Genomic DNA, 21,005 nt, shown 5'->3' with positions numbered 1-21,005 from the left:
CAACAGAAAATCACAAAGTTTCTCAGCCCTAACATTGGGAAGCAGTGTACTCCAACCACCGAATTTACCCCCCTTGAGGAGGATATGCTGGATAGGTCACTGGCCCTCCCTGCATAATGAGGATACAAGCAGACGAATCTCCAACCAATTCCCGATGCAGCCTAGCAACAGAACTAATTTTAGCAAAAGAATCACAGGAAGGGCTCAGCTTAATACCGCCCCCCTCTGGTTCTCCCAGACTTCAGTCTGACTGCTCAACTGATTCCCCCCCCCCAAACTAGCTCTAATATTCTTCTGAGCAAGTCCCCTAGCTTCCCACAGTTCTCTTCATTAACTCAACCACTAACCTTTGAAGAGTCTGTATTTAGCCTATATACAATGAGGGACCTCCTTGATACTCACCTAGAGAAGATGCAGAGCCTCTTATGCAGTCAGAATGCTGATATCACTTTGATAAAAGAAATTTCTAGTAGAGTGTAGGGAACTCTTGGTTACTCTAACAAATTTCACGCTAGGTAATCTGCATGATGGCACCCCCCCCAAAATAAGAAGGAATCCAAAGCTGAGTCAAATGATCAAAACTTTAAGGAGGCAATTGGACCAAATTTGGTCCTTCCCTTACACTCTGAGCTGACTAATGGAACACAACCTGAGGTAATTATATCTGGGGGAGCCCTCGACTCTATCTGTGGAAAGATCAAGATTGTTCTAGACCAGATCTCATTCCCTCTCCCACCACAGACACTCCTGTCTGGCCAGACGTAGATGTCAATACAATAGCAGACCTAATCCTTCGATTAAAACCGGGCAAGGCTCCTGGCCCAGACGCCATTCCCCCAGAGATGCTGAAAAATAACATAAGATGGTGGACCTCAATCCTTACCCCTCTCTTCTCTCTAATCAATAAGTCCGGCCGAATCCCAGAGGCATGGCTGAGAGCGTTTGTCATCCCGATCCATAAGAAGGGCCCAAGAGATGACGCTTCTAATTATCAACTTATCAGCCTACTATCCATAGTTGGGAAGCTCTACGTGAGCTTCCTAAATGGTAGGCTGAAGGATTGGATCAAGACTAATGATATTCTTGGGAGAGAACAGATAGGATTTAAGCCCAGATGCTCCACCTTAGTGCTAGTGCTGTTAGTGCTCAGCCTAGTGCTGTTACATCTGGTCCACAAATACATGACACCAAGGGGAGGCAAACTCTTCATTGCATTTATTGATCTAAGATCTGCCTTCGACTCAATCTCCCATGATCTTCTTTGGAACAAATTGAGGTCATTCAAGATTGAGCCAAGACTCCTTTTCCTGATCCAATCATTCTATTCTAGAACAACAGCCCAGGTCCACTACAGCAATCTTGGCCATTTTACTAAAGAGATTGGCTCCTTGCGTGGGGTCAGACAGGGATGTGTACTAGCTCCCACTCTTTTTAATTTATATTTAGCCGATCTTCCATCTATTCTTGAACCGATACAATCTCATCCACCAAAGATAGGCTTAACAAAGGTTTCAATTCTACTCTATGCAGACGATGCGGTACTTATATTGCAAACCCACCTGGGTCTAAAGCGTCTAATGAACAGCTTTGCGGCCTTTTGCCAAAACAACAGCCTTTCAATTAATTATCAGAAGTCGAATGTTCTGGTTTTTTCTAGGAGGAGGGTTACCTTTCCCTGGTCAATAGGGTGTGTGCGTGTAAAAATCAACCAGGCCCACTCGTACAAATATCTAGGCCTATGGTTTAATGAAACACTAAAATGGAACACTCATAATAAATATGCTAAAGCTAGGGCAGAGAACTTAATCGGGGCACTTTCTCATTTTTTTTTCTCCAGGGGCAGGCAATACATTCCAGCCGCCACTCAGGTCTATAAAGCAAAGGTGGTGTCCCAATTTCTATTTGGTGCCCTGATATGGCTTCTTTATAAGAACTCACTGAAGGTGTTCAATCTTCCTTTCTAAGGCTAATATTTGGAGTTCCAAGATGTGTTGCTAGTGCAGTCTTAAATCTGGAAGTTGGGTTGAGTACCCTAAAATGTGTAGGGTGGACACATACACTTTATTTCTGGCTCCGTTGCAATTTTAAGTCCTATCCCTAATTCGCTCACCTCAATGGTCTGGATGGACTCTTATAAATCTCCATGGGTGAAAGCAGTTCAGCTAAAGCTTACCACCACAGGGCTCTCCCAAGACCATCTGTTATCCCTGGACCTGGGTAGTGCTAAAAGGATCATTAAGCAGAGACTCCTGAATATTGATACTCAGGAACTACAGCAAGCTGCACGGGGCCCATGTTCCCCGTACGCCTTGGGGCTACAAGATCACGACCAAAATAGTGTACCTCTGTATTTAAGCTGGTTATCTATACCCAAATATAGGAAGGCATTTTCCCTAGCAAGGCTTAATGCTATGCCATCTAGGATAATAGAGGACAGATTTGGGAAAGTCCCACTATCAGATAGATGCTGCTGGTAAGATAAACATACCACCAAACAAGTTGCTAAATTTCTTAATCACGCAATCCTTACCAGATCAGTTATGGTGGCAGGACTTTCCTTTGTTTCTAACACAGAACTTTAAGGAGGCTCATGCAATCATACTCTGTTTTAATTTCATGTATTTTAAATATTTATTATGTGTTTTTATATGTTTTATTGATCTGTTGACTGTAATAAAAGGATTTGAATTGTGTCAGTGGGCTTTATGAGTTTTGGTAACCTTTCAGTCACATCTCTAATTTGTCCTCCAGGGAGACAGCATACCTGGCGAGTCCATGGGTCTTCATGACATACTTGAGTTTCAATCCCACGCAGCAGGGAGTCTCCCACAATGACTACTCTTCTCTTCTTGTTGTTGTAGGCCTTGGTATTGCTGCCTCTGCTTGACTGACCTTCTGTCTCTTGCTCACTGCTGCAAAGGGTCCTTTGTAATTCTTCCTCTGCAGACTGTCCTCTAGTCTCATCTTCCAGGACTTGAAAGCAGTTACACAGCTCTAGTGGTTCCACTGGTACCGAGTGTCTTCTAGTTCTTCTGCTCCTGTCACCCTTTCCCAGGGAGTTTCGTCTTCCTTGGCTTTCCTCACCTCAGCATTCCCCACTTCTGCTTCAGCTTACTGTTGCTCTTCCACCTGCTGTGCTTCTCTCTGCTGTTGAAATTCCACCATTCTGTCTAAGAACTCAGCTTCCCTTATTCTTTGGAAGGTAGATACTCGTCGGTCAAGTACACTAACCTTTTCTTCTAATAGTGCAACCACCTTGCACTTGTTGCATGTGTACACCATGTTGATCTCAGGCAGGAACACAAACCTTGCAGGTCACCACCACTGAAGAATCCTTTCTATCCCTGTCCCTGTTTGTTTCTGCCTTTCTGACTGTACTGGAATAGCCTGTGCTTTGTCCTGTCCTCCCTGAAGGTTAATAACAGAGTCCGGTGTATGGGTGTGTATTACAAAAACACAATTATTTGTTAGGGACCTTCTCTTACAAACTCCTGTTTGCTCTCCCTGTTCCCTTGCTCTCTCTCTCTCTCTCTCTCTCTCTGGGAGCTGACTTCCTTATGTATCTTCTAGTCCAGCTGGGACAGCTTCCTCTTCTTTGCTCAGCTAGGAGTCAGGAAACATAATGAAACTCTCCGCCCACCCAGCTGCTGAGAGCAATCAGGCCACATCCCTTCAGGCCCAACAGCAGCTCTCAGGAGCACATGGCGAGCACACAGCAGCTTTGAACAGGCAGTCTCCTGGATTTACTCCAGGCCTCTCTCCTCTTTGCCTTGGTCTCCTCTTCCACTACTCTCCCCCTGACAAACTCCTGTTTGCTTGCCCTGATCGCTCTCTCTCTGTGGGAGCTGGCTTCTTTATGTACCTTCAAGTCCAGCTGAGGCAGCTTCCTCTGCTCTGCTCAGCTAGGAGTCAGGAAACAAAATGAAACTGTACCTTTGGTTAACAGATTTAAATTACAAGGTGCCTCATGAAAGCCATCATGAAAGTTGGAATATGGGTTAGAAGTGAAACATACAAATGAGGCATGTATGAGAAATAGCAGTAGGTCTCGGGAGGCAGAGAGATTCGCTTTCATTCCCTTTCCCCTTCCTGCCATTCATACAGATATTCCGCATGAGGTTTAAATAAAAATCGACACTGTTGCATGCACCTGCTCTTACTTTGGCCTTAGCTAGACCTAAGGTTTATCCCGGGATCGTCCCGGGGTTATCCCTGTTCATGTAAATGACACACAGGATAACCCGGGAGCAGGCAGGGACGACCCCGGGATAAACCTTAGGTCTAGCTAAGGCATTTGTTTTCCAGGGTTGACCTGCCTCAAAAGAACTTACTTCTTTCAAAGATTTATATACCACTTTCCACAGTAGCAAGACGACTGAGGAGGAGCCATTTGAAGTTCAGCACACATTTACTATAAACCTTGTGAGTGCCATGTTCTAATTCTGTTTATTTTCTTTTATCAATCTTTTAATTCCTTTTTTCAATGTAATGCTTTTCCAGTGATGCTTTTAAAAAATGAAAAAGAAATTCAGGAATAGTACCATTCACCATAATACTATAAAGTACAATAATACTGTGTTTTTAATTTTTTAAAAACAGCAACAATGACATTCAAGTCCCTGCATTTTTAAAAAAAGCATTACAGCATCATGGTGTTATAGTGCCTACTCTTCTCTTTGTCTTTAAAACCCAGTAAAGCATTTATACATGGTAAAACGGCATTCATCACAAGGGTTATTAATGAAGGTGTGATGAGTGTGATATGTCACTTTCTCAATACATCATTGCCCATGTCAAACCCCTCTCCTTTAAAAAGATGGGAAAGTAGTGCTAAAGGCATCTACACCTTTGTGGGGATTGTGCTACCCTTTCATTCTTCCAAAAAGTTGTTCTTTCTGTGATCTTAGAAAAGACGGAAGAACCACTGGTGAAAATACAATGACAATGATTGAATGACAACATCTTGTGAGTGCTCTAATAAAAAAAGGAATGAATTAAGCAATTCCATGTGTGTGTGTGTGTGTGTGTGTGTGTGTGTGTGTGTTTTGTGTTGTATCCCACCTCGATCCAGAGGGAGAGGCAGGTAACAAATAAATACATTATTATTATTATTATTATTATTATTATTATTATTATTATTATTATTATTATTATTATTATTATTAATGCCTAGAGTAGAAACACCCTCATTTGACTAATCAGGTTTTCATCTATTCTAGTTCAACGATTAAATAAGGTTGTGGGTAACCTCATTCATACTGATCAGACCCGATACGACGGGTCTTAAATATAATTTATGATGCAACTAAAACAGGTCATTCATTGTCATTAATATCACTTGATATATTCAAGGCCTTTGACTGCCTGGAATGGCAATATTTATTAAGAGAAGACTTAATTACTAAAGAATTACTGTCAACTGGGAACTAAATTTGTATCTGCAGTTTCTAAATTATATGATGCTAATAATGCAACGGTACGAACTAATAATGTTGATTCTCCACCTATTGCCCCTTGTCACCTTTGCTTTTTGCTCTTTGTTTGGAACCACTGGCTAAAATAATATGTCAATACCCAGGTAATGTCGGATACAGAAGGGAGGGGGAGAGCACGTGATAAATATGTATGCAGATGACATGATGATTTTGTTAGGTGACCCACACCAGTCAGCTTCTAATTTAAAGAAAGAACTTTAAGAATTTAGACAGGTGGCAGGTTTAAAAGTTAATTACGAAAAATCTACCATCATGTCATATAATGTTCTTTTTAACCATCAGTACCATATTAGCCACATTTTGGGATCACCAATTTGCAGGACCTCTTTTAGATACCTGGGAATATATATTCCTAGGAAAACTAACAAACTTTTAAAAATAAACTATGGCCCCCTTATTAAAAACATAACCATTGATTTGAAGAAGTGGAATAAATTGAATTTGTCAATTTTAGGGAGAATCGCAGCTATACAAATGTCTTTAATTCCAAGATTTTTATTCTTATTCCAGGTTCTCCCCATTCTCCTTCAATCAAAAATATTGAAATCTTGGCAAAATCAAATTAACAAATTTGTTTTTCAAGCAAAAGCGCCCCGCCTGGCTTTAAAATTATATTATTAAAAAAAAGGCAATGGAGGCTGGGGACTTCCAAATCTTGCATTATATCATGAAGCCTTCCAGATACAGCAGCTTCATTTTATAATTATGAAGGCAAATAAAAACTGGATACACTTGGAAGAAGAAATGTTGAATAAAGGCCTTTTATGGGCATTACCTTTTCAATTTATAAAAACAAAGGACATAAACAATATTCAAAACCCATACACCAAGACTATTTTTACAGTTTGGAAAAAGTGGCAGCCTAAGCTGTCCGCAGTGTGGCCTCCCCTTACCCTAAAACAATCATATCTGGGTAAGTTAAATGCAACTATTGTTACTAAAGTTTCTGAATGGGAAAAAAGGGATATTTTTGTCTGAAAGATTTCTATGCCCAGGATAAACCCAAAACAATAGAACAACTTAGAGTTGATATAGGAGAATTAAGCCTGGGATGATTATAAGAAGTTCAATTATCCCATTTCCTTATAGACACTAATACAAATATACACGCACTCAGAACTTTAACAGCATTTGAACGAGTATTGTTATTTAGTAGCGGGAGGAGGGAAAGGAATAGTATCTTTAGTGTATGCTTTATTAATAGATGCCCAGATGGGCACAATGGAGGGATTGAGGAAAGTGTGGGAAGGAGATTTCGAAGGAGAATTAGAGGAAACTGGATGGAACAAATTATGGAATAACAGACCATTAATATCAACATCAGCTTCTATTTGAGAAACTTCTTTAAAAATATTGCATAGATGGTATCAAACACCAGTACAATTAGCACACATCACTAAAACTAGTAGTCCTCTCTGTTGGAGAGGCTGCAAGATAAAAGGCACATATTTTCATTTAGGGTGGTCTTGTCCATATATACAGGGATTCTGGAGATCAGTACATAGAGAATTAATGATTATTATTAGAGGAACAATTGTATATGATCCAGCATTATTCTTATTATCAATATATAAAGGACTTAATACTGGATTGAAATGTAAAGATTTTATAATATTCCTGTTGATGGCTGCTCGTCAGACAATCACGCAATTTGAATTTATCTGCATAGTATCGAAACATATGGTCTGTGGCAATATCAGAAAAAAAAACTTATGACTTGTTGATTCAGATTTTCCTTGAATTTGAACCGTCGTTCAAAGCCATATGGGGGAGATTAGTTCAATATGCATCACAACTGAATGTACAACAATGTATGCCTGTTTCAGCTCTGAATACATGAACATCGTAACAACAAATGAAGGAATACAGCACATTTATGATTTAGGGTTTTTTTTGTTTCTTTTCTTTTCCTTTTTGTCTCCTTTTTTCTTTTTAACTTTTCTTTTTCTACTTTCATTAAGCCTCTTTCCCCTAGAAGTTGTATCAATCAACTTTTTAAAAAAATCCTTGTAGATTATACATATTCATATAACCGTTGGCTTGATATTAATTAGGGGATTGTTTGTATTCATTCCTTTTTTGTATCACTTTAAATAAAATAAAATTTGAAGATTTTTTTGGGGGGGGACTAATCAGGTGTAGCTTAGTGGCCAAGGGCCAAACTAGATGTGCTCAGGCTTAACCCTCCTCTCTGTTCTTTGAGTCAGAAATTGCTTGCCGCAGCTACTTTCCCACCCAAAAGGAAACAAATATAGGAACCCCTTCCCCCCGCCCCCCATAGTGGGACAGTCACTGCTCCCCCCATGTCCCAGTTGTGAAGAATTGCTCAAGGGGGAATGTTGGTCGGCAGGGTCCATCCGAGCCACTGAGGGTGAAGTTTCTGCAACGGCTGCATGTCAGTCCCTTCACTCGCTTTCATCTTCTGCCTGGTGTAGCAAGAAGGCTTCTTAATTTGTGGGAGAGAAGGTTGGGGGAAAGGACTGCTGGACAGGCACACCTATCCACCCAAATGACCTAAGTCGGAGGTCTTCAAACAGTGGATCATGACCCAGAAGTGGGTTGTGAGGATTCATCAGACGGGGTCCTGACTCTTATGGCCTGCATCGACCCCACCCCCAGTGGACTTTTTGTTTTTACTATGTGTTTGTGTGTGGCACCATGCTTACCACAACTCCTCAGTGTCAGTTCCCGTATCAGCTCTTCAAATTGCTCTGTGTTCCAATTTCCAAGCTTGTGTAGTGGAACAGCAAACTACTGCACTTTTCCTGTTCCTCTCTGAGGGCACATCCAGCAGCAGTGTTCTCCAAGACAAGGAGCAAATTAAAACTTATTTTTGTTGATCACCAATGTTGAGTGAGTGTGAGTGACCTGATTTGCACACCATGCTAGGCCACGGCTGGTTGCAGGGTGACTTAGGGCCTTGCTAGACCTACCAGATAATCTGGTCGGGAGTCGGGGCGAGACCGCGCTGCAGCTAGACGTTACGTCTGTCGCCCCTAGCTAGACGTAAACACGTGATGGGGCAAGGGAAAGCCCCGTCGCGTGCTCCAGTTTTTTTCTCTTAAAGGGCCATGTGCGCAGGAGCGCACCCACGAAAAAGGTAAGTGTTTTTTTTAAAAAATAAAGGGTTCCCCGCTCCCCCTGATTTCCCCCCGATGTCTGATGCCCCCCTGCCCGCTCGCTTGCCCTCCCCCCGTCCGCCATGCCCGTCCCCGTCCGCCATGCCCTGTCCCCACTCGCACGTCCTCCCCGTCCGCCATGCCTGTCCCCCGTCCTCGTTCTTCTTCCCCCGTCCCCATCCGCCATGCCTGTCCCCCGTCCCTGTTCTTCTTCCCCCGTCCCCATCCGCCATGCCTGTCCCTGTTCTTCTCCCCACCCCATCTCTCCTGCCGGGTCCATTCTTTCCCCCAACCCCCATTTCCCCCCTCCCCGTGATTCCCCCCCCCGGCCCGATGGGCACAGCTCTCCTATGGAATGCTGTGCCCAGTCTGTGGCTTCTCCTGGCTACTTGCGAGTAAGCAAGCAGCCAGGAAAAGCCACGGACCCTGCTAGACCTTCTGCAGCCCTGGCCTCAGGCCAGGGCTGCGGAAAACCCGGGCCATAAGCGGATCCGCTTATCCCGGTTCAAGTGGGGACTTAGCCCGGCCTGATCCCGGGATCCCCTGTGCGTCATCTGGATGCACAGCAGGGAGACCGGGCCTCACACCGCGCTAACTCCTCATCTAGCAACGGCCTTAGTCTGGAGCAGTTTTTCTGTTGTTGGTTATTTTTCACAAACACACTACTCTGGGAACCCAAGGCTTGCAATAGGGTTGTTTAGGGTAGCTTGTTCTCAGTGTGGCTTTGAGTGATGTCCAAACAGGATGGGGTGGTTTTATTATGGGTTGTTGGGAAAAGCTAGAGAGCCAGCCAGGGAGAATAGCAAAAAGCCCTGCTACCCTCGCAATGTCGCCAGTGCCTCCAGCATTCTCCCTCATCCCTTCTCAGTGCCTTCTACCTCAGGGTGGATTTTTAATTTATTTTTCATAGAAATCTTGAAGAAATGGTACTGGAGAGTGTCCTGAACACATTCTCAAGTTTAAAATACCAACAACAATTATTTTTGGTCCTGCGCAACTGTGCAGCAGTGAATGTCCACTTCTAGGAAATTTGCATAATTTCCTCTCCGTTTCACTGCTCTGCCTTGAAATTTGTATAATTTCCCTCTTAGTCTCAGTGCTTTCCCATGACATCAGTCACTGTTCTGTAACCTCATGTACATTTGACAGCTAGCAATGGAGTCCAGTGGAGGGAAGTAACAAGCATGAAGGGTGGCTGAAAGTGACTGGCACCTGTAGTAGCGTAGAAGCTTTGGAGGTGGGTGTTATTACTTCAGTAGAACATGAAGCGGGCCTTTTTTTTTTAAAAAAAAAAAGGTGTTCGCTACCAAGGGAAGCGCCGAAGTGGAAGACAAAACTAAGGACGTTGACAAGAGAGGGGTATAGCTCTGCTGGGCTCAACAGGAGACAGACAGGTGTGGGGGGTGGGAATTTGTGAACATGTTCCCACATTCATAAACGTAAGTCCCTGTGGTAATTTCGGGTGGGGTGAGCCCACAACCCCAGCAGACCAATTGCAGAAAGGATGCTGATGTAGGGAACGAGGAAACCAGGATTTCTGCCCTAAAGGCCCTTGGGATACATGCCGGCACTTGGAGGACTGAGAGACTCAAAGGGAGAAACAAGCCATGGCAAGCCACCAAGTGGGTGATTGTCAGAAATAATGGACAAGCCACCCACCGTGGCTTATTCTCAGGGTGGCTTAGCGTGACATGTAAATTCACCCAGAATATGATTGATTGAGCATGGATGAAGCCTCCAGCTGACTTTATATTATTTAATTAATGTGGGTAAGTGAGTCTTTCTCTCTCTCTCTCTCCTTAAGTATAATGTCATTGGCCAGTAAAGCGAACAGAGTAGAATACTGCAATCCTGATTTTTGTATATTTTTTTAAAAAACATCCCCTTTGGGTTTTTGTGGGGTTTTTTTTCGTGGTGGGGAAGCGTTATTGACTCTGTTTGTAGCTTGGGCAATTAGTCCTAAGTAATCCAGTCCTTCTTACATGTGAATAGAGAAACATAAGTGGCATTTTTGTACTGTGCTGCTTTTTTTGCTCTTACTTCTGAGGAGCTTTGGAGAGAGGTGGCTGTGGGAATGCTCAGTGAAAGAGACAGATTTTCTATTCTTTTCTATGTGGCTCTGAGGGTAGCATCAGCATTTTTCAATGTCTCCCTTTGCAATAGGTTGATGTTGGGTTGTTATATTTGTTGTTGTTATTTTATTATTGCTATTACAACAACAACAACAACAACAACAACATGCAAATGGGTAGATTTTGGATGTTCTCAGAACTTGCTGATGGGTTCCAAAGTCTGCTATTCTGTGTAGCTTGGAGGATACCACCACCACCACCACCACCACCATCATCATCATCATCATCATCATCATCATTTTATGTGGCTATGTGGATTCACCCTCACTCTTTTGCACCAAGATCTTGAAGCCACTTGATACTCTCTGCAATGGGAGTTGTTGGTGGAATAGAAGAACGTAAGTCCAAGGAAGTGTTTTTGTGTATCTGTGTTGCTAAACAAAATGTGAAAATGGGTCCCATATTGCAGATTAAGATTTGGAAGTAGGTCTGAGGTCTGGACAGCTTTAAGTCCAATGAGCTAAGAGGCCCCAAGGATCTGATGCAAGATGAAATCAGTGTTGAGCTATTTGGAAATAGGGAACACAACATGACCAAGTACAACATATATGTGAGTCAAAAATTTCCAAGAAAATTCACCACACTCACTTACCTTTAATTTAAAAAAGGAAAAATCTCTCTCAAACACACACACACATGACATTAGTTAACATGAAGCAGAAAGGCTCAAGTCACTTCATAAAGTATAGTAATTTATGGGTGGGTGGGAAATACCTACAACAAAGGCTTAAATACTGTTACAGTAGAAAGAGCGTAGCCCAGCTTTGGAGAAGTGGTGGCCTATGGAGGTTCCCCATCTGTTCTGTAGAGGTTTCCCACCCACCCTGACCCTGCTTCCCCTCCACAGACAAAGGCACCCCCACAATTATCTCCAGTTGCTGGTAAAGCATGTCAAAGATTTCTGTTGCAAAGCCCAAGTCTTGCCCAAGAAAACTTGTTAGGCAAATAAAACAAAAGTGGGTAATACCAGAAGGATCTTTGAGAGTGAACGAGTAGTTGTAGAAGAACCAGGGGTGTAATCCCTCCAGGGCTATAATTCCTAAGCATTCCCCCTACATAATAGGGGATGCAATTGGGCCCAATGGAGTTCTGCATCCCTCCCCTCCCTGGCAGAAGCGCATTCAGGCTGCTACCTGGAACTGGGGCCAACGTGTCCCTCTCCAGCCCCAGTCTGGGGAATGTATTCATACTGTTTATTGCTATCATTTTCCCCCCTAAAACAAAACTTAGAGCATGTTTGAGGGTTCTTCTTAGGAAGCAGGGAGGCTCAAAATTCAGAAATCTGGGATCAAGCCCATTTGATTTGCAGGTAAGATGATGATGATGATGATGATTTAGGTGGAAGTACCTTCCCCACAAAAAAGGGGAATCTTCCCTGGAAAGGAAACCACACAAGGCCAAGGAAAGGCCAAGTGAGAAATACAGCAAAGGAACCATTGGGATGTGTTTTCCAGAGATTCTCAGGAATTTTGCATGGCCAGTTTAGCAATAAGCGAGAGAAAAATCAGTTGCCAGTGTATTTGTAAGATTTGTGCAAATAAATGGAGTGGGAGGTGGGGAGAATATGACTTTCCTTAGATCAGAACTTTGGAGCTTCAAAAATCTGTTTACAGTTTTTTTTCATGCCTGTGGTTTAAAATGGTTCTTGCTTCAGTCAGCTTTGTAAAACCTATATTGGCCAGAACATTCTTTGTTATTTCAAATGCCTCACATCTTTCTTTTCCCTATTAAAAATGATCCAGTATTCACATAAACAGTGTAAGAGGGTCCTATGGAAACTTACCAGTCATGGGATAGTAAGACAGGTTTTCTTACAGATCGCTAACTGGCTAAAAAGCAAAAGATACATAGAACCAAGAGGTCTTGACAGTGAAATGCTAGGATGTATCCAGTGAGGTTCCCCAAGCATTTGTATTAGAACTGACCTATGTAACATATAAATGATCTGGAATTAGAAGTATAGTGTGAAAGCAAATGGCATCAATTTATTCAGGCTTTTAAAATATTAAGCAGACTGAGAAGACCGCTGAAAGGATTTTTTCCTAACTGTGTGAATGTGCTACAAAATGTCATGTAAAAGGTTCAACACAGGTAAGATATAAAGAAGCACATATGGGTGGAGGGTCAATGATGTAAATATAATTTTACATATATTTCACCAGTGGAGTCTAAATGGGTTGGGAGTATCTAGGAAAGAGGACTTGGGGTCACAGTAAGAAACTCAGTGGGCTGGTTCACACAACCACTACAGCCCACCATGGCTTATTGACCCACGGTGGGTTATGGCATGCATTGGCATCCATTTTGAATATTCAATCCCTGGCAGGAGGTTGCCATGGTTTGTTATGTGGTCCACACCTGAGTGGCTTGGGTTGTTTGAGAGTTAAACAACCCTCAAATAACCCTACAACAGACCATGCGTTATTTCAGGGCTATTTAATCCTCAAACAACCCCTTCCAGGGGTTTAATAACCAAAATGGCTGCCAGCTAAAAATGTGATTTTTTGAGGAAACAAAGCAGCGACTCAAAGCAAAAAGCAATTTGAGAAGATGTGTAATCAAGCTCACACCATCCCTTCCCTAATCTCTCTGTGTGTTTTTGAAGTGCAAATCTCCCCTACTTGAGTTCTCTTTTGTGTGTTCTGAAGCTAACACACCCCTGAGGCCCTTCCCATTCAGACAAGAAACAGGGAAAGTAGGCTGCCTGCAATACACACGTTACCTGACTGGGAGCAATATGCCTCAGAAATTGAGTCAAACCAGCCCTGCAAGTGTGTAGGTACTCAGGCAAGCAGGCAGCTCTGCGGGCATGAGTAAGTGAGCCAAGGATTGTCTCAATTCAAGGCCAGAAACACAAACCAGGCAGAGAGGCAGCTATGTGGGCGGGCACAGAGAGGCCCGGCAGAAAGCAAACAAACCTGCTCTGCGAGGCGGGCACAGAGGAGGAGAGGCAGAAGGTGGCTATGCCCATGAAGCACTGGGAGCAAGTATACCATAGGCTTGTGGGGTTGACCCACCCAGCCCATCTATATCTCCCAGGCACCAGGAGGGCAGAGAGGCAGGCTGGCCCAGAGAGGCTGGCAGAAAGCAAACAAACAGGCCCTGCGAGGCAGGCACAGTAGTTCGAAACATAGTCAGTAGAGATGCTTTGGTATCCCCTTAATAGGAGGAAGATAGTTTCAGGGTCCTTCAGAGTTAACTTACTCCATGGTAAGCACAGCCAATAATAATAATATAATACTAGACCTGCCTGAATCTAATAGGAAAAGGGATTGCAAAGCATCCCCTCAATCAAAGAGGCTAGGAAGAGGATCCCTTTTGGTTCCTTCCTTCAGGGTTGAGTTACTGAACTGTAAGCACATAACAACAACAACAACAACAACAACAACAACAACCTGAGTTATATCTTGTTGACTCTTTGTGTGTGTGTCTCTGCTGTGTGTTGTGCACAATGTTAATGCAATTAACCAATTAGATGAATCAATAAAGCACACATTTATAAAATTCCATCAAAAAATAAGGGTTGAACCGATATGCTTCAAACTTGGCAGAGATGAAGCCCTATTACGGTGCCAATTTTCATGTCTATCTGTGCTTGGGAAAGGGTCCAAATCAATGTGAATCGATCTGAATAGATTTGGATCTTGCCGATTCGCTTGGGACTGATTCAGACCTGTTTTGATTTGCTTTGGATCTGTTTCAAAGCCCTCCGAATCACCCTGATTCACCTCAGATTTGGATCCAAAGCGATGCACAGCCCTACTTTTTAACGGCTCATAAATTGATTAATCTAATTGGTTAATTGCATAAACATTATAGCCCTACTTATTATAGAAGATTTCTGCTTGTTCCTAGTCACAGCAAGTGTTGGGGGGAATCTTCAGATCATCAAAATAGGACATATTTAACATCAGGAAAGTCGCCAGGAAATGGCAGAAGATACACTAGTTTGAAATGTGACATTCAACCCACATCTTGCAAGTCCCCTAGGACCTTCTCCACAATTACACATCTTATATTTGGGTGTAAATTCTCTGACATTAAAAACACACATCTCTTCAGCCATTTCCTGAAAGCTTATCTCAACATATTTTTAAAATAGGGATATAGTGGAATGAACTACAGAAGGGCTATGACTGAGTGAATTTTCCCACACATACTTGGCAAGCTCAGGCAGACCAACATGGTGACCGCTGGGGCAGTCTTAGAACCACGCTGCCCCAGAGCTTTTGGAGTGGCTTAACCAGGACACCCAGAGCTCTCTTTGACTCTACCTTCCCCCTTTGTCTTACTTTTACACAATTGCCACTCCTGAGCAGCTCAACCCCCAAATCAGTCCTTCGATGGCTCCAAAAGGTGCTCAGCATCCTCAAGGCACCCCCTCCCAAATCTGTGGCATCTATACTTTCTTACATCACCAGAGGAATAACTAATGCAAGAAGCTAGCAGAAGACCACTCTCACCTGCACATTTTAAAAGGCATATTTCCCCTATCAGCAGTGGTGCAGTGGGAAAGGTTGAAGTACAGATTCTCCTAATGTCAGTCCCCATACCCAAGGAGAATCCAGAAATGCATAGCTGTGTTGAATATCAACAAATCACTTCTAGCTGTTTTTACTTTTATCAAGAGCAGATCTTTTGTAAAGCTAATGGGTCTTAATTGCCCAATCAAGTCCAAGCCACCCCTAAATACTTTAAGTTACAAAAGGGAACAATACACTGTTGCTGGGAAAATTCATCCCCCCCTCCCACTGTGGAGATTTCAGCTAAGCTCAGAGAGAACAGGGAAGTCTGAAGTGGGTGTGGGCTGGCAGATGACAGTGCTGTGTCCCTGTGAGACTTTGGCTCCGTGCCACCACTGGTGTTTGGTAGGCTGACCCTGCAGGCAAAGCACAGAAGCTCCATTTTCTGGTCATCAAGAGCTTTTTGTAGGAACACTGACATGATTCACAAGACACAGGCACTCTGCACGTCCAACTCTCACTTGGGGTTTTTGTGTGTGTGCATGTGTGTCATGCAAACTGGTGGTCTGTTGGGCTGTCATGTCATATGAACCAACCCAGCATGTGCATTTTCAAAGGCATCTTCTCCAGGACAAGGTCTGTGCTTTCATGACAGGAGAAGAAGAAAAGGCAGCATTTTTCAGGAAACCATTCTGAATCAGATACCAGATTCCATGAAGAACTCAGCACACTTTGAATCTAGGGGCGTTACTAGACGGGGCTCTAGCGCGCGTTACCTTCCGCAGTCACGTCGAGGCTTCCAGATGACGTTCACGAGGATCCGCCGTTATCCTGCGGTGAAGCCTCTTTCTCCCGACTTTAAAAAAGTGAGTTCTAGTGCGCCTTTTCCTGCCGTCCCGCGGTAATTCGGAGTACGTGTGGGAGGATGTGAGGTCACTGCGGTCCGCACTGGGCAGGAAAAGGCGTGCTAAGGGGAAGTGGTCAGCGGCTTCGGTCAAGCCGCCTCCGCCATTTGTGCACAGTCCGCCAGCTGGGGCAGCGCGGCGGAGCGGCTTTTTTTTATTATTCCCCCAGTGACAGTTTGCGCAGGAACGGAGGAACGGAAAAGTGGCTGGTGACTCCTTGCGGTGGGCAGCTACCATGGCCGCATAATGGCGGTGCTGTACGCTGCCTGTTAGTGTGGGTACCAGGCTGGCAGAGCTGTTTGTGGGCTGCTGCCATGGCTACAGCCAGATGTGGGTTGGCTCCTTGGGATGGGGCACAGAGGCAGTCATCGCCGCCGACACCTCAGAGGCATGATGGGAGATGTAGGCACAGAGTGCCCATGCAGACAATTGACCTCGGGTCATATTACACCCGCCACGACCCCCATCAGGAAGTGAGCGCATCAATGCCCTCAACAGCACCAGCAGCACTTCAGCTGGCACTGGCACTGCCGCCGCCGCCGGGGCCAGCGGCGGCATCGCTGATGGCTGCGCAAGTTTGCGGTCTTTCAGACTTGCGCAAACTGTGCAGCGAGCGGAAAAAAAAGCCGCGGCAATCAGGCCGGTGTGGCTGCGCAACCGTACTCGCGGCGGCAGCAGCACAACCGGTGCAAACTTCCGCCACAAATCGAAGGCAGGTGTGGATCATGAGGCGTCACGGCTGAACGGGAAAATCCGCTTTCACCGCTCCTCAACGACGGAACACCTGGTAGGTCTAGCAAAGCCCTAGAAGTTGAAATGGCTGATTATCAATGTGCAATTGAAGAATGGAATCTTCCTTCTATTTTAGAGCACAGCATTTACATAGCCCCACCTCAGAATAAATGCCCTGGCTATAGGAAGCTCTCGCTTTGAAAGGGGCTGCAGCCAGGCTAACGGTGCCACTACTTCCTATCCAAATGACCTATCTGGGATGGATAAACCCACCACACGTGCCAGGCCTAGGGAACTGTCCTAGTAAATGTGACCTGCAAAATTATTCTGCAGGCCCTTCTTGCACTGTACAGGGTCTCCAAGAAGAGCTCTAATTGGATTTACCTTGAGTAGCTCCCGGGGAAAATCACTCCCTTTGTTGAGTCCTTCCAGGTTCCCAATAAAATCTGAGCACGACATTCGCTTCCCAATGTTCTATGAGGAGAAATGGGGAAAGGCAAAACAGCAACAAGGTCATGAAAAAACCAGGACTAATCAGATCAGGTCTATCAGGGCAGAATTCTTTGTCAGAATATATGATAATGCGCTCATTACCAGATTAAAAAAACATCCATTCAGGGATACTGCAAATTTTTATTTTTGTAATATTCTTGTCACTTCAACTAATCTTTTCCTCTTGCCTTCTTCTGTTTCTGTCATCTTTAATGCCCTTCCTTTTCAATCCCTCACCTCTTTCTACCTACCATCCCAACTTCATTTTGTTTTCCCTTTGTATTTTATTTATTTTATTTATTTATTGCATTTTTATACCAGCCAATAGCCAAAGCTTATGACAGATTATCTGTCACAAGGACCTGGAGTGATAGAGAGAAAATGCAACATTGCACTATATTCTGGAATGCTGCACATAGTTGAATCTGCACCCCTCCATTTCCAGTACTGTTGCATAGATGCAAATGCATCTATGCAACACTGACCTACCTTCCCTTTCTCCTTTCCAAATTCAGAATCAGGGGCCATAGCTAGATGGGGCGATATCCCAGGGAATGTCCTGGGATCATCCCTGTGCGTCCACATGATTCCTCCCTTTCCCTGATATGGCCCTACACTTTAATCCCAGTTCTTCCCACAGTCCCGGGATGATCCTGAGACTGCAGGAGGTGTGGCCAAGCATCCCGTTTTCGTCCCAGCTCCCTGCGAGTAACCGCGAGGAGCCAGGACCCGGGCAGCAGGGAATTTTAAAGGAGGCTTACAGGAAGCAGAATAGGACACATATTTGGACACAGGGACCTTCCAGACAATCGGACCATCTGGCTGGAAAACTGCACCATGGCCAGGGCCAGTTGATCAGTGAGAAAAAGAAGGCACCGTGGCTTCTCTTCCCTGCCCGGTACGTGCTGCTTGCATGCACGCTCTTTCCCGAAATGCTCTCACCATGGTGTGGGTTGCCATGCCATCCAAACCTGGTGAGCTGTGTGGCAGGAATGGTTTCCAAACCACCCTGCAACCCAGGGCTTGATGTAGGGGTTGGAGGGTGTGTGTGTCTGGAAGCTACTCCACTGCACAGCTCACTGGCCTTGGATGACACAGCAACTTGCACTGTGCAGAATGTACTTAGGGCAATGGTGTGCACACAGGTGTGTGGGGTGGGGAAAAGAAGCCATAGCGGATTCTTTTCCCCACTGACCATCCGAAAATGGCCTATAGTTCATTTAGCTTAGTACAAAGCTTTTCCAGTCCAGGAAAATGAAGCTTCCCTGCCTAGTTGCCTTGACACATGTCAGTAACAGGCTTTGAAGATAACAGCTAGACACTTACATGTCCATGAAGGTCTGTGTTTAAGAGCATCAAGGCGCAGGTGAGAGTGTGGGCTCCATCTGTAGCACAAGCATGAGAGAGAGAGAGAGAGAGAGAGAAAGAGAAAGAGAAAGAATGAGCACCCAGCTTAGGCACTGTCATTTTTCCATGATCCGTACCACACCTAAACTAAAAGCTTCACCTAATTAGCTCTAAAGGCAGACTGTCTTGTGTGCATGTATTGAAAAGCGGTTATAAACAGGTAGAATCCCTAGAAAACTCTTGTGAACTAGACTCATAGCCACAGGATATCTAGAAAGAAAGTTAGATGAGCTTTTGTAAACTAGTTGATTCAAGCAGTTATCCCAAGAGTCCTCTATGTAGATATTACCCAGGGAATTGGCGACATTACATATTGTGCTGGCTGTTTATTAACACTGACAATGTGAGCAGCCATAGCAGCATTTTCTGCTGCTGACTGTGGGCTTCTCTACATTATGGAAAAATCATGCAACTATCAGGGCTTTTTGCTTCTGTTTCTGCGGCATGATTAGGATGGGTTGCTTTAGATGGCAAACACATGACATGGAATTGAAAATGCCCTTCCTGGGCAGCCTTAACAGAGCTTCCTATATTTTAATAAAACACCACCATCTAGTGGCCGAATTATAGCTCTACGCCAGCATTTCACACTGCCAATATGCCTTTTTTTATATATACCAGCTTATCTCTGATCTTTTTGAAAGTGGGAGAAATGGGGAGAAATGCAGGAGAGATCCTGGAAGTTAATGACATCATGTAAAGGACCAGCAAACTTCCATGAGTGGCCAATCAAGAACATGCAATAAATCGCTTGTGTAGAGACGCCCACAGTCAATTATTCCTTTTGTTAGGCAGATACGTTGATGTTTCTTCAGTAGGAGCTAATAGCGGGAGACAGTCCCCTGGTGTGTGAGGTTTGGAATGACATTCCCATCAGACCTTGGAGAAGGTGTGTGTGTGTGAGAGAGAGAGAGAGAGACAGACAGAGACAGAGGCAGCACAGCCAGCATGGTGTTTTGTTTTGTTTTTAAAGAGACAGGTACAGAGGAAGACAGTGAATGAGCTATAATTTGGCAGTCTGGGGTAGCAGATCTGGTACCTTGCAGGAGGGCCTCTTTGCCTTCTCTTATGCTCTGCCTGCATATAGTAAATTGTGCAAATATTACAGATATCATACATCTTCAGTGCTCTCTCCTCCAAAAGAAACACTAGAGGCATTCAAGATGAAGATGGACAGCTACCTGTCAGGCATGCTTTAACTGGATTCCTCCAATGAGCAGGGGGTTGGACTCGATGACCTTATAGGCCCCTTCCAGCTCAACTATTCTATGAAACTAAACCCAGTAACATTGACCCCGAAATGTCTCTCCATTCAGGGAAGATGGCAGGAGTATGTAGCAATACGTTATTTACTAGCATGAATTCTAACTTTATTTAGTAGGGCTTCAGGAACATAATTGTTGTCTCCGTATGCAGATTGTAGGGAGTGCAAGCAAGCAAGAGGTGTGGAAAGAGGAAGCGGTTGGTTCCAGCCTCATCTCCTAGCAACGGCAGGCAGATGGGAAGGACACATCCAAAAAACAGGCCGGTCCTCCAGCCTACTCCTGCCTTCCCACCATCGTTCATCTCGGTAGGAATCCAGCTTCTTAGCCTTCACTCCTTTTTGTGAGGCAGCAAATGGCACAGGGTGGGTCTACTGCAGGCAGCACTTATTCCAACTCCAGTAAGCATAGAATATGTGCACAGAGCCTGGGACACTGCAGAGTCCCAATGGATGTAAAGGGGGACCTCAGATTCCTCTGCTTGACTGACATGGTAGAAGTCTGCTGGGTTTCTGAACAGCCCCCAAAACCTCACCCACCCGTCTTCTCCTTTCATGAACTCACCCTCAGAAGAGATGGCTTTAGGGTTGCACTCATAATAACGCTGTGAAAAATGTGCTAGGACTCGCTCGCGCTCTTGAGTCTCACCCATGAGGGCCAACTCCTTCAGAAAGGACCTGGAGATAAAAAGAAGAGATGGTTACTCCCGAGTACAAGAACCACTGCCCCACTCTGTCCTGCTATTGAGCAGAGTGCTTCCTTCCTTCTTTTGACATTACAAAATTTAGAGCACAACTCACAAAATCCTCTATATGCTACTATGTCCCTTCCCCTCATAAATACAAGTGTAAGCATAGCCTGGGACAGTGCAGCACCTCTGCACTAGCACAGAACCCTGCCATAAGGAGGCCTAGCAATATTGCAGCATCAGCCGAGCTTGGGCCTGTGAGTAGTCAAAATGGTGGTAAGAGCTCCTGGCCAGGAGTGGCAAGTCCACA

General features: G+C 44.5%; 1 protein-coding gene across 1 annotated transcript in view; it reads right to left on the bottom strand.

Moving 5' to 3' along the window:
* The window catches only part of PSD (pleckstrin and Sec7 domain containing), a 127,090-nt gene that overhangs the window by 55,459 nt on the left and 50,626 nt on the right, over positions 1-21,005 (bottom strand). Inside the window, exons 7-9 of the mRNA XM_063133212.1 lie at positions 20,572-20,684; positions 18,665-18,723; positions 17,231-17,320 (exon numbers count right to left, since the gene is read on the bottom strand). Coding sequence (XP_062989282.1) covers positions 17,231-17,320; positions 18,665-18,723; positions 20,572-20,684 — 262 coding nt within the window. The remainder of the gene's footprint in view (positions 1-17,230; positions 17,321-18,664; positions 18,724-20,571; positions 20,685-21,005) is intronic.

This window comes from Elgaria multicarinata, chromosome 8 (assembly GCF_023053635.1).
Source record: "Elgaria multicarinata webbii isolate HBS135686 ecotype San Diego chromosome 8, rElgMul1.1.pri, whole genome shotgun sequence".
Taxonomy (NCBI): Eukaryota; Metazoa; Chordata; class Lepidosauria; order Squamata; family Anguidae; genus Elgaria; species Elgaria multicarinata.
This window is presented reverse-complemented; position numbering and strand designations above follow the sequence as displayed.